Genomic DNA, 13,378 nt, shown 5'->3' on the forward strand with positions numbered 1-13,378 from the left:
TTTTTTTTTTTTTTTTTTTTTTATTGTTACTTGTTCTTCATGATCTTCCAATCTTCCTAAATCTCTCTTACTTGCTTAAGTAATTAACAACTTATACTCCTTCTTCAATGTTCATACCAACTCATCATTAATTTTGGCACATACAATGATATGTCCCTAGCAATAAATTCAAAAGATCCCAACTCCATTGAAGATATGCAAGAGCCATACACAAATCAAAACATGATCTAATTATTTTAACAAAGCAAGAACAAACATCAACACCACCAGTCTTTACTTATTGTAATATAATAAATAAAAACATTCAAGTAGTAGTTCAAGATAAACCCATCTAAAATTAGCCATGTTTTGATCTTGTTTGCTGCATTTGATCCCTGATGTGTTCATAAGCGTTTGCAATAAGCTCTCAAATCCTGAAGAACAATTTGAGAAAAATCAAAACTTTTTAGGGGAAAAAAATGCAGAAATCTTAAGGCTTAGAGGGTTGAAATTAAATTACCTGAAGATCAAGTTTACTTGGGAAATGGATAATTGGGGTTGCTATTGCCCTCCCAATTTTGAGTTAAGTTTATAGGAATCCCATCAATGGAAATTAGGAGATTTCTCTGTGAAGAACCAGAAATAATGGAAGGCTTCCATTTCCTCTTGATCATGGAGGGTTCTTGGAAATACCCTTTTGAGGCCTTCATTTGATCCAAAAGCTTCCATTGAGAGGCTTCGGCGTTGTTATCTCGGCACAATTTCATCTCATCGTCCTCGATGAACTTTTTCGCATAAAGTTTTCTCTTGTTCATGAACGAGGATTCCTCCATTGATAGATTTGAAGTTTCACCGCCATGAACGTCGATTTTCCCGTCGTTGTCGTCGTCGTCGTCACCGTTTTCATCATCCACTCGCTTCTTCTCCTTAGCCTTGGCTCTTGATTGTTTAGCAAGAAGATTAAAAACTTCAACTTTATTAGTCATTTCCTCTTCTTCTTCAACATCTGAAGCCAAAGACATTCTTCTAGCTCCTCCAACAACCTCAAAATTTCCATATTTGGTCCTTGAAAGCTCTTTAATTGCTTTTTTGGATTTGCTAAAAAGCCACTCTAGGGTTTTGCTTGCTTTGTCATACCCTAACATGTCTTGCAAATCAAAGAACTTACGAGCTATGTCAATGGATAATCTCACTCTCCGATCCCGTAAACCCTGAGCCGTGTAAATCTTGCTATGTCGGTCCTTCTTCCCCGTCCCCATTCTCGCCCCAGGAGCGCTCGGAATGTTGCCAAAAGCTTGAACGTTGCTCCCCGCCACCGCAAAATTGATCACCGCCTCCGGTGTTGTGGACGTCGAGAAGTGGCCAATGGGAAAATAGGGAGCCAAAAAAGAGACAGGATCTTGGTGGGGTTGATGGAAATTGAAAGTTGTGGGTGATGGCTCAGAGTTGAGAAGTGAAGGAATTGAGAGAGGGAGATTATAGGAAGCAGTGGAAGAAGAAGGAAAGTAAGGAAAAGGGTTGAGATTATAGCTTGAAGAACCCATTTTTGTTCAATTTTTTGAAGGATTTTGGCAATGAAATGAAGCTCAAACACCTCTACCCATTAAAGATCTTATGTTCTTCTTTGATTTGAGGTCAGATTTTTAGGTTTTGGAGTTGGAGAGAAAGGGAGGAATAGAGGACAGAAGTGGGTGGGTGTGGCTATGAGCAAAAGGAAAATGGGCCCTTAAACGTGGGAGATTGTCACTTCAACAAACCCTTCTATAAAACATTCATAGTTTCAGTTCTAAATTGCTAGGGTTTAGTTATAAATGTGTTAGGGCTGTATAGCTCATCTATATATATATATATATACTCATTTCAATCACATAGATACCTTCAAAACATGAAGTGGGTATCAAAAAATGATGAGTTGAATAGCTATTGAATCTTAGGCTGTTGATCAGAAACCATTATGTCATGCTGAGTGAGTTAATAAAAGAAAAGGCTTCTGAATTGTTAGAGACTAGAAGAGAGCCCTGTAAATTAGTGTCATATTGCCCTTAACTATAGGGTTAGTCCACATAGCTACTACTAGAGATCCCTTCTAGGTTTGAATTTTTTTGGAACCAACAAAAGCTTAAGATCTTACGGCCTAGATTCACCGCCAGCAGATATTGTCCTCTTTGGGCTTTCCCTTTCGGACTTCCCCTTAAGTCTTTAAAACACTTCTGTTAGGAGAAGGTTTCTACACTCTTACAAAGTGTAATTTGTTCTCCTCTCCAACCAATGTGGACATACAGTTAGCTTGCTAGACTAGTTGAATTAAGGTTATAGAAAATTTTGGATTTTAGGGGTAGAAATTGGAGTTGACCAAGTCAATGTCAACTAGGGATAGGTTAAAATAATCTTTGGGGCGAGTCTATTAACGTTGTAAATTAAGAGAAATGAAAAAAGTTATTGAAAAAATTGGAGACTCATTGGACCGAGTTTTTGATTGCTAGTAAGATATGATTTTAGCGCTGGAATGCCTTGGAGCTAGGTTGGATGTCTATTGTTGCTTTGACGTTTATGTAATTGTTTGAAAATTTCAAGTCACGAGTGTTATGAGATGGGAATAAATGTATACATATCATGTATGTTAATGAAGATGCTGATATACCTAAACGATCTTCCTATGTTGCATCATGTTAATAAATTGATATGTTTGCATGTGAGACCTCGTACATTTTTATTCTCATAAAAGTCGTGTACCAGTGAATAAGTTCCCTTCGCATATATAAGAATTGACTACATGAAAATGATATACGTAAGGTCGATGTGCATAAACGTGATGTTCATCTATACACTAAAAGGCCTAAGGTGCGTAAAAGTGATACTCGCCTAACGTCTTTGGTATACATGAAAGTGATGTACATGAAACTAAAGATGAAATAATTCTTAAAAAACTCGAACATGACAGTGAAAAGAAACCGTTTGATTAAGAAATCGTCGAATGTTTTGGAAAAGAAATCTTTATGAAATTAATTTTTGAGATCGAATACATCGACGAGGTTTAAAAAGACATGTATTAGAGGCTTTTGTTAAAGACAACAACATCATGTGTTGACAAGAAAGTTCCTCGGAGACAGCATGTACAACATGTAACATCCTTACCTGCTTAAACTTGACCTCTTATGACTATCACTCTGTAAAGATTGCAACATTAATAAAGTTTCTGCTGTTCTCTTTTGTGCCCCTCTGTCATGCTCTCTCGGCTCGACATGTGTCACCTGACAATATTCGAAAGAACCATGTCTATTCGTGTATTTATTTTAGCCATATTATTTAGAGATAATCGAATTGGAAATAGCTATGTTCTATGTCGACGAATAGACGTGTTTGCTCGTAATGTCGAAAGGTATTCATTTATTGTATCTAAATTTCTTAAGCCTCAAAGGTGTTACTCACTTGTTTACTGGTGGATCCAGCTAAATGAAGGACATGGTTGTTGATGAATTAAGATGAACCCTAGTTTGAATTAAATAGGTGCTTTTCTGGCATGACCAATTGATGAGACATGATAGGACCTCTGAACTCCCATTTGTGTACAAAATCATTGGGGCTCATTTTTACTTTGGAATTTGGAAAATGGGTTGGTTTCCAATTACTCTTTTCATTCCTCCTTACGAAACACGATTCTATGTTAGTCGGAGAGTAGAACGAAATATTCTTTATAAATGTGTGGAAACTTCTTTCTAACAAACGTGTTTTAAAGTAGTGAGGCTGACGATGATATATAACGGGCCAAATGGACAGTATATGATTTTTAAGAGATCTCCAAATCTCGTTTATGTGAAGTTCATGGGATAGTCGAGATGTCTATTTATCTCTTGAAGTGGGTAAGGAATAGAAGAGGAAGTGGAGAGAAATTTCTACATGTTTCTGTTCAGTTTTCCGTTCCACTCCTGCCTTGTCCCACTTTCTACAAATAAACGACCATTTGATTTCAGCTCATTATACTTTGTAAAACAAGAGGTCAAAATAATGAAGTTCGGGACTTTTCTTAGAAATATTATAAACTATATACCTCTAATATTTTTCGTTCGGTGTTCGGTTAATTCTGATGTTATGTTTTGAGAAGGAATCAAATGTGAACTTGTTGGTACAAAAGGTGACAAATATATGAGATGAAGAGGAAAACTATTCCAGAAAATGTTGCAAATTAAGAAATTTATTAAATATTCTTTTGACCATCTGCTCGCCTTTTTTGTCCACACCTTTTCCAACAGTATTGTCTGGTCAAAGTCAAAAGTTAAATAATTCAATACAAAATAATAATAACAACAACAACGTAGAGAAGTTAAATAAATTGTGCATTTTAAACATGTTTACAACATTGTTTGAACCCAAATTTATTATAATTTTGATTATTTTTAGTCAACTTAGTTTTAAGTCATAACATTCTAAATAATTTATTTTAAATTTATTACTTTTTAGTTATCTTAGTATTTATTTAAAATTTTAATTTAAGTTAGCGTCGTTCCTATTTCACTAATGATAAAGATATTTTAGAATTTTTTTTAATTTAAAGTGTTTCTAGGAATTTTTAAAGTTTAACAATATTTTTATTAATTTGGCGTTTTAAAATAATTGAAATATTGTATTAATTTTTTTTTATAGTTTTAATAATGAATGTCTTGGGCCATGTCCAATAGAGCCCATATTGATAGCTCAAAGCCCAGATTAAAAGTTAGCTAAAGCCCATATTAATAGCCCAAAGCCCAGATGAAAAGTTAGCACAGCCCATATTGATAGCCCAAAGCCCAGATGAAAAGTTAGCTAGTATTTTATATTTATGAGTTTCAATTATATCATATATTTTTATGATAATAAGTCTTTAATTTACTAATAATCTTTTTTTAATTTTTTTATTAAATTTATTTTTGAGTTCGATCTTTCTCTCCTATTTAATTTTCGCTATTTAATTATTTATTTAACTTAAACCAAAATGAAAAAATTAAATTTAAATTTATTTATTTTTGTTGGTTTTTTTCGTTGAGTAGAAAAGTAAACAGTACGGACGCGGTAGGATACAGATAGATCGCTAATTATTACGCACGTGCGAGAGTTTTTATTTCTTTAAATGTTCTGGGACCCACCTTATATTCACACGCTCAGTTTCGTTTAATGTTTTTTTTTTTTTTGTTTCATTATTGTTTTTAATAATTTCTTTTTCTATTTGCATATCAGATACAATGTGTATATATAGATCATCTAAATTGACAAAATTGTCCCATCGACTTTATTATAATTTTGAGAATTAACTTTTTTTTAGCCTATAAAATAATTTTAAATCTTACAAATTCAATTCTATTGTAACGTTACGAGTGAATTTATCAACTACATTTAAAAGTCTGTAAAAAATAAAATTTTGTAAGGTCGAGAATGATAATTAAAGAGGGTCATTTGAGACAAAGTGGTCGACCATTAGGAGTGTCGTTAAGTTTGTGCCTTTTGATGTCGAATCCCCTGATGTTTGAGGTCAACCCCAAGAGTCCACATCATTAACCCTTGAGGCTAAACCCTACAAGAGTCGATCAAGAGCAGAACGGTAGAAGGTTAGATGATAGTTGAGAAGGCTAAGGCCTAAATCTTGACTATGATTAGTCAAGATGTAATTAAAAAATTATCTAAGTGAGAGTCGAACCTTACAATCGTTTCACATGCTTAACATGTCGTGTCATGATAATTACAATTAAGTTATAGCACTCGGAGAACAATTTATAAACTACCATATAACTATGATAAGTTACGATAAATTTGATCATGATAACTACCTTAAACATGTCGGAGAATTTGGTGATGATTTCATTGGCAAGAAACAAAAATTGTAAATAAGAGTCTGAAATCATTGGGCAAAATATCTAAAATGTGTCTCTATTATTTACATGTGAAGGCATGAAGAAGTAAAGCAAAACAAGAGTGAGTTTTGAGTTAGTCGTGCCAGCAGAGGATCATGACGATACAGCTACGAATAATATAAAGTCTTCCCTTTTGTTGTCTGATATAACCTTGAAAGGATGATTTTGATATCTTCTTGCTCCTCCCTTCTCCCATGGTAGCATCTGCAAGTTTAGTGCTTCTACTCATCTTCTTCTTCTTCGTCTTCTTCTTATACCCTTTTGATTAGCAAGCTTAAGGCTTCTGTGAAGTTATTAAGAGGATATTTTGCCGTGATAATTAGTTAGAATATATATCAGATATTTAGGGAGTTGTTAGTATAGATTTTATTAACCGTATATTTTATTTATTTACCAAATTTAGTTAGATATATATTTTTTCTATTTTTAGGTATTAGTCGATAGTTTGTATCCTATTTAAACGTGGTAAACCTGAATGAAGATCATACTTTCGATCCCAATTCTATTTCTATTTCTCATTCTTAACATGGTATCAGAGCACCGATCTTGGTGTTCTTAAATATCAAAATTTCCTTTATGGCGGAATCAGCCAAATCCAGCTTCAAAATTTCGGATGTTGATTTAACACATCCGTACTATATTCATCACTCTGATCAGCCAGGATATTCACTTGTTCCAATCAAATTAAATGGAGCAAATTACCAATCCTGGAGTAAATCAGTTATGCATGCTCTTATTGCCAAGAAGAAAATTGGCTTCATTGATGGCACAATTGAGGAACCGTCCCAAGATGCAAATTCAACCGAATTCGAACTCTGGAATCAGTGCAACAGTATGATAATATCTTGGTTAACTCATTCCGTTGAAGCAGATATCGCTAAAGGCATTATTCACGCCAAGACAGCTCATCAAGTGTGGGTTGATCTTCACGATCAATTCTCACAAAAGAATGCTCCAGCAATTTTTCAAATACAAAACTCGATAGCAACGATGTCACAAGGAACCATGGCGCTGTCAACATATTTCACCAAGCTCAAAGCACTTTGGGATGAACTGGAAGCGTACCGCACACCATTTACCTGTAATCAACGTCAAATACATATTGATCAACGCGAAGAAGACAAGTTGATGCAATTGCTCATGGGGCTTAATCAGTCTTATAAAACGGTGAGATCTAACATATTGATGATGTCTCCATTACCTAATGTGAGGCAAGCCTATTCATTACTTGTACAAGAAGAGATGCAGCGTCAGGTAACTTCCGAACCTACTGAGAATTTCTCGATTGCATCAGCAGTGCAAAAGAAAACAATATATTCAAAATTCGCCAAGGACAAAAAGTGTGAACACTGCAATAAAAGTGGTCATACAATCAATGAGTGTCGAATTCTTAAGTTTCACTGTAACTTTTGTGATAGAAGGGGCCATACAGAAGATCGGTGTCGACAGAAAAATAATTCTGGAAGGACAAGACAAGACAATCAACACAATAACCGTGGATATCGATCATCTGCAAATATGGCCGATGTTTCACAGTTGAATACAGAAGAACAGTCACCTAATTCCATTCCAAATTTTTCTTCTGAGCAATTACGAGAGATAGCACAAGCCTTATCTGCAATCAATCATCACCCTTCTGGTAATTCTGACAATCACGTCAATGTTGCAGGTTTGTTTCCCATATCTACATTATCTATTAACTCTGCGAGTTCTAATTCATGGATTCTCGATAGTGGAGCTACGGATCATATAGTATCAAAATCTTCTGTTATGACTGAACCAAAGGCTGCCATCATGTCTGCAATAAATTTGCCTAATGGAGAGACAGCACGTGTGTCACATACTGGCAATATTTCCCTTAGCCCTAACCTTCAATTAAACAACGTTTTATGTGTGCCTTCATTCAATTTAAACCTAATGTCGATCAGCAAACTTACCAATAACTTGAAATGTTATGTCACCTTCTATCCTGATTCTTGTGTTATGCAGGACTTGGCTACGGGGAAGATGATTGGCTCGGGTAAACAATTTGGAGGTCTCTATCATATTTCTTCATCTCCAATCAAATCTTCAGCTCATCAAGTATCTCAGTCATCTAATTTGTGGCATTTACGCCTAGGTCATCCTTCCTTTTCTCGTTTTAAATTTCTAGCTGATCAATTGCATCTTAATAATGCGAGTTATTCTCATAATTGTAGTATCTGCCCGTTAGCAAAACAAACTAGGTTGTCTTTCCCAAGAAGTTCAATAACAACCCATTCTGCTTTTGATCTGATACATTGTGATGTTTGGGGACCACATAAAATTCCTACCCATTCTGGTTTGCGTTTTTTTCTCACTATTGTTGATGATTTTACTCGATGTACTTGGGTTTTTTTAATGCAACATAAGTCAGAAGTACATCATTTGTTAATGAACTTTGTTAAATTCGTTCAAACTCAATTTCATACTACTATCAAGATAGTTCGATCAGACAATGGGACTGAATTCCTATCTTTGCAACCATTCTTTACTTCTTGTGGTATTGAATTTCAGCGCACTTGTGTCTATACTCCACAACAAAATGGAGTCGTAGAACGCAAGCATCGCCATATCCTAAATGTAGCTAGGTCTCTTCTTTTTCAGTCACAGGTTCCACTTAATTTTTGGGGAGAGTGCATTTTAACGGCTGTTTATCTTATAAATAGAACGCCATCACCATTATTATCTAACAAGACACCCTTTGAAGCACTCTACAAACGACCACCTACATTTCATCATCTTAAAGTTTTTGGTTGTAAATGTTATGCAACTATAGTACATCCTAAGCAAAAATTTGAACCTAGGGCAACTCCTTGTGTTTTCGTAGGATATCCTTGTGGTCATAAAGGTTACAAGTTGTATGACATGCAATCTCACAAATTCTTTATCAGCCGTGATGTCAAATTTTGTGAAGATGATTTTCCTTTTTCATCAGCTTCACAAACTTCGACATTAGCTCCTTCGACTCCTGTTGTACCACTTCATGATCCATCCTACTCAAACATCCATCCTCCACCTTCTATTCCTTCACCTCCTACTCCTCCTTCACCTCCTATTCCTTCACCTCCTACTCCTCCTTCACCTCCTATCCCTTCACCTACTACTCCGTCGTCTCCTCCACCTTCTCCAGATTCGCCCACTAATTCCAATCCTATCCCACCTGATACATCAGCTCCACTTCGACGTTCTACTCGTACTAAACAGCCTCCAGCTTGGCATAAGGATTATGAGATGTCTTCTGGAGCCAATCATTTAACCTCTAGCTCAAGTCCCGGCACTGGCACCAGGTATCCCCTTCATCATTACCTTTCATTCTCTCGTTTTTCTCCTACTCAACGTGCTTTTCTAGCTCTTATTACATCCCAGACAGAACCTAAAACCTATGACGAGGCAGTTGGCGACCCGTTATGGCAGCAGGCTATGAATGATGAAATTGCAGCTTTGGAACGTAATCATACATGGTCTCTCGTTCCTCTACCACTTGGTCATAAAGCTATTGGTTGTCGTTGGGTGTACAAAATTAAATACAACTCTGATGGTTCTGTTGAACGTTATAAAGCTCGACTAGTAGCAAAGGGATACACTCAGGTTGAAGGTATTGATTACACAGAAACATTTTCCCCTACAGCGAAACTTACTACACTTCGTTGCTTACTCACTGTTGCTGCTGCTCGAAAATGGTTCACCCATCAGTTGGATGTTCAAAATGCCTTTCTCCATGGTAATCTAGACGAGGAAGTTTATATGTCTTTACCACCAGGTCTTCGCCGACAGGGGGAGAATACAGTATGTCGGCTCCATAAATCTCTTTATGGATTAAAACAGGCTTCTCGCAATTGGTTCTCCATATTTTCTACAACTATACAAAATGCAGGCTACACTCAGTCCAAAGCAGATTACTCTTTGTTTACTAAGAGTAAAGGTACTTCTTTCACTGCAGTTCTAATCTATGTTGATGATATTCTGTTGACAGGCAATGATCTCGAAGAAATTCAATATCTCAAGACTAGTTTACTCCAGAAATTTCTTATCAAAGATTTAGGAAATTTGAAATATTTTCTAGGCATTGAATTTTCTCGATCTAGAAAAGGAATTTTTATGTCTCAAAGGAAGTATGCTCTAGACATCCTTCAAGACACAGGTCTTACAGGAGCACGTCCAGACAAATTTCCTATGGAGCAAAATCTGAAACTTTCTTTAACTGAAGGAGAGAAGTTGAATGATCCAAGTAAATACAGACGGTTGATTGGCAGATTAATATATTTGACCGTCACTAGGCCTGACATAGCTTATTCAGTTCGTATGCTTAGCCAATTTATGCATGAACCAAGAAAACCACATTGGGAGGCAGCTCTTCGAGTTCTGAGGTACATCAAAGGCACTCCTGGTCAAGGACTTCTACTGCCATCTGAAAACAATTTAAGATTACAGGCATATTGCGATTCTGACTGGGGTGGTTGTCGAACTTCCAGACGATCTATTTCTGGGTTCTGCATTTTCCTCGGAAATTCAATTATTTCTTGGAAGTCTAAAAAGCAAACTAATGTGTCCAGATCATCAGCAGAAGCCGAGTATCGAGCTATGGCAAATACTTGTTTAGAGTTAACTTGGTTAAGATACATTCTTCAAGACTTGAATGTTCCACTGTCCGAACCAGCATTATTATATTGTGATAATCAAGCAGCATTACATATAGCAGCCAATCCAGTTTTTCATGAACGTACGAAACACATTGAAATAGATTGCCATATAGTTCGAGAAAAGTTACAAGCTGGAATCATCAAACCGTGTTATGTTTCGACCAAAATGCAATTGGCAGATGTTTTTACTAAAGCTTTGGGAAGACAGCAATTTGACTTTTTGAAGGACAAGTTGGGTGTGATCGACATACACTCTCCAACTTGAGGGGGAGTATTAAGAGGATATTTTGCCGTGATAATTAGTTAGAATATATATCAGATATTTAGGGAGTTGTTAGTATAGATTTTATTAACCGTATATTTTATTTATTTACCAAATTTAGTTAGATATATATTTTTTCTATTTTTAGGTATTAGTCGATAGTTTGTATCCTATTTAAACGTGGTAAACCTGAATGAAGATCATACTTTCGATCCCAATTCTATTTCTATTTCTCATTCTTAACAGAAGTGAGGCAACAACAGGGAGGGCTCTGAATTTATATAGAGGAAGGGAAAGGAAAGCCTGTGTTCTTCTCTCTCTCTCTTCGGGTTATGAAACAGCATTTATTTGGGGATTCAACTACCAAGAAATTTTGTCGCCCATTGATTATTAAATTCTGGAGTGGAAAAAGAAGAACACCACCAACAACAACAATGGTCTTGGGATCTGTGACGCCATTCATTTTTTTTTTTTTTTTTTTTTCCCTTCTTCTTCATTTTGGTGCAATTTTACTTTTGTTTTTCTTTTATTTATTGAGACATTATTAGGAAAAAAAAAGTATACAAATTGAGTTTGTATTCTTCCATTTTGTCCCATCCTATTTTACCAAATTTCTTATTATATTTATATACTAAGTTTAATTTGGATTATATTTAAAATATAATGTAAGAAAACAAAGCTTATACAAATTACAAATCCCAAAAAAAAAAAAAAAATGCAATAAATTAATATGATGTGAAGCTTAATCCACAACATAATCCCACGTATAATGTATCGTGTTCCTCCCATTTTCTTTGTCTTTTCTAGTTGATATAATTTGTTTCTCGAAACTATAACTAATTCTTTAAATATGTAATGACCAATGTTTAGGATTCGAAATCCATATTGTACTAACATTTTTGTGCGATATAATCATGTTATTTACCGTTTGTTTCTTAAGAGTTCAAGGTTATCTCAAAATTAACACGAGTTTTTTCAACATGTTTTGTCTTCACTCACATATATCGAGAGAAAATTCCTAAGAAATCATCAAATATGAAATGGTTCTAAGTAAAACATATTTAACCATGGAATTCCTACGAATGAGCCACCGATGAAAAAGGTGCACTCTGCACTCTTACTTAATTAAACCCAAAAATAATAATAATGCAAACAAAAAAAATTAATAGGTATAATATCGAAGAATCTTTCCTAAGGAGAACATCGTATCTACGTTATTGAATTACGAACATTTATTTAATTTAATGATAAAATAAATAAAAAAAAATGTTTGAATATTTAATACATATAATATAATAATTTAATCATAAAGCCATAAGACAACAATGGATGCTCAAAGTCCAAGTCAAATTTTTTTAGAAGAGGAATGTATAGAGCCAAAAATAAGGGACTCTCATGCACGTGACAGCCACGTGAAGACCAAGGCAGTGCCCTTAATATGCTAGACAACCTTGGTTTTGGGTTCGACATGTCGTCGATATGTTCCCTAAATTCTTCCGATCATTTTTTTTAAGAGAATTAAATAAACTATGAATATTTAAATCTCTAAATCATTTAGGATAATTACCATATCTTAAGTCTTCCCCCTTAACCTCTCGAGGACACCAGCTAGTTTATTCAAAGAAATTAGAACGCAAAGTACCCATATTGTACGTACCATTTTCATTTAGTTTAATATTGTGGTTTTGGTTCAAGCGTGGATTGAGTTAAATATAAGAAGTCATGGAGAAGAAGCTTGTAATTCAGAATCAATTGAGATTAGACAGTGTATTTTTCTAAAATAGTAAGTCATGGTCATATATGGTTGACGCTACGTGTACTAGCCTTGTGTTTGACGAGAATGTTTTGTGCATAGGAGCGGGATCATTACAGTCGTGAAATATTTGTACGTTTTTTCTTCTTCATTACTATACTTTTCAAAGTGATGCATAGTGGAGCCTATAGTATGAAAGTGGTGAACATGCTCGTAAAACATATGTATGAAATTGATACATATTTCGGGTTTGAAGGTAGTCATCAAACCCAACGGATTTCTTATATTTTTGTACATGATATCCTCTCATGTATGGGTCTTAAGCCCAACTTCAAAAGAGTAATAAAAGCTCAATCATTTTTATTTGAACTCATTTCTAACGTACGTGGTCTAAATTCATTTATGTACTTCTCCTTTGCTCGGGTGTCACAATCTAGACCAGAGGTCAAAAGTTTGATTCCGTTTAATAATTTACCAAAACTCATTTGACCTACAATATCTAATTTTATAGGCTCGTAGAAATAAATTAGAACATAACTCAAGTTGTCCAAAAAGTTCAACTACGCTTTAATAATTTACCTCTAACCTACTATATCTAGTTCTGTAGGCTTAAATGAGTAAATTCCAACGTAACCGAAGTCGAATTATTGCCTAGATCAAAGGTCAAAAGTTAACTTTTGCTCTAATAATTTACAACTTCGCTCTAATAAGCTCTATCTAGTTTTGTAGGCTTCAATGAGTAAATTTGAGCATAACTCAAGTCTAAGTCATTACCGAGGTCGAAAGTCAAGTTGTTCTCCCAACCAGATGTTAGAAGTTCAATTCTGGTCATAGTGTCAAG

At 35.0% G+C, this 13,378-nt stretch overlaps 1 protein-coding gene and 1 long non-coding RNA gene across 2 annotated transcripts; both read right to left on the bottom strand.

Annotated features, from left to right (window-relative positions):
* Positions 1-649: 649 nt before the first annotated feature.
* LOC111452512 (transcription factor CYCLOIDEA-like) lies at positions 650-1,523 on the bottom strand. The gene is made up of 2 exons (XM_023093280.1): positions 739-1,523; positions 650-683 (listed from the first exon to the last, which is right to left on the bottom strand). Exons 1-2 carry the CDS (start codon positions 1,521-1,523, stop codon positions 650-652), a joined length of 819 nt encoding a protein of 272 aa, XP_022949048.1.
* Positions 1,524-6,123: 4,600 nt separating this feature from the next.
* Positions 6,124-11,209, bottom strand: LOC111452630. Its single transcript, XR_002712149.1, has 3 exons — positions 11,046-11,209; positions 7,799-7,804; positions 6,124-6,141 (listed from the first exon to the last, which is right to left on the bottom strand). It is a non-coding gene; the product is annotated as an uncharacterized LOC111452630 (long non-coding RNA).
* Between the last annotated feature and the right edge of the window lie 2,169 nt (positions 11,210-13,378).

Source organism: Cucurbita moschata, unplaced genomic scaffold (assembly GCF_002738365.1).
Source record: "Cucurbita moschata cultivar Rifu unplaced genomic scaffold, Cmos_1.0 Cmo_Scf00014, whole genome shotgun sequence".
NCBI lineage: Eukaryota > Viridiplantae > Streptophyta > Magnoliopsida > Cucurbitales > Cucurbitaceae > Cucurbita > Cucurbita moschata.

Excerpts from the sequence above, each read along its gene's own strand:
- LOC111452512 (XM_023093280.1), bottom strand. The coding sequence starts at position 1,523 with ATGGGTTCTTCAAGCTATAATCTCAACCCTTTTCCTTACTTTCCTTCT. Across the intron at positions 684-738 it reads GAGGACGATGAGATGAAATT|GCCTCAAAAGGGTATTTCCA; the intron begins GTGCCGAGATAA and ends GATCAAATGAAG.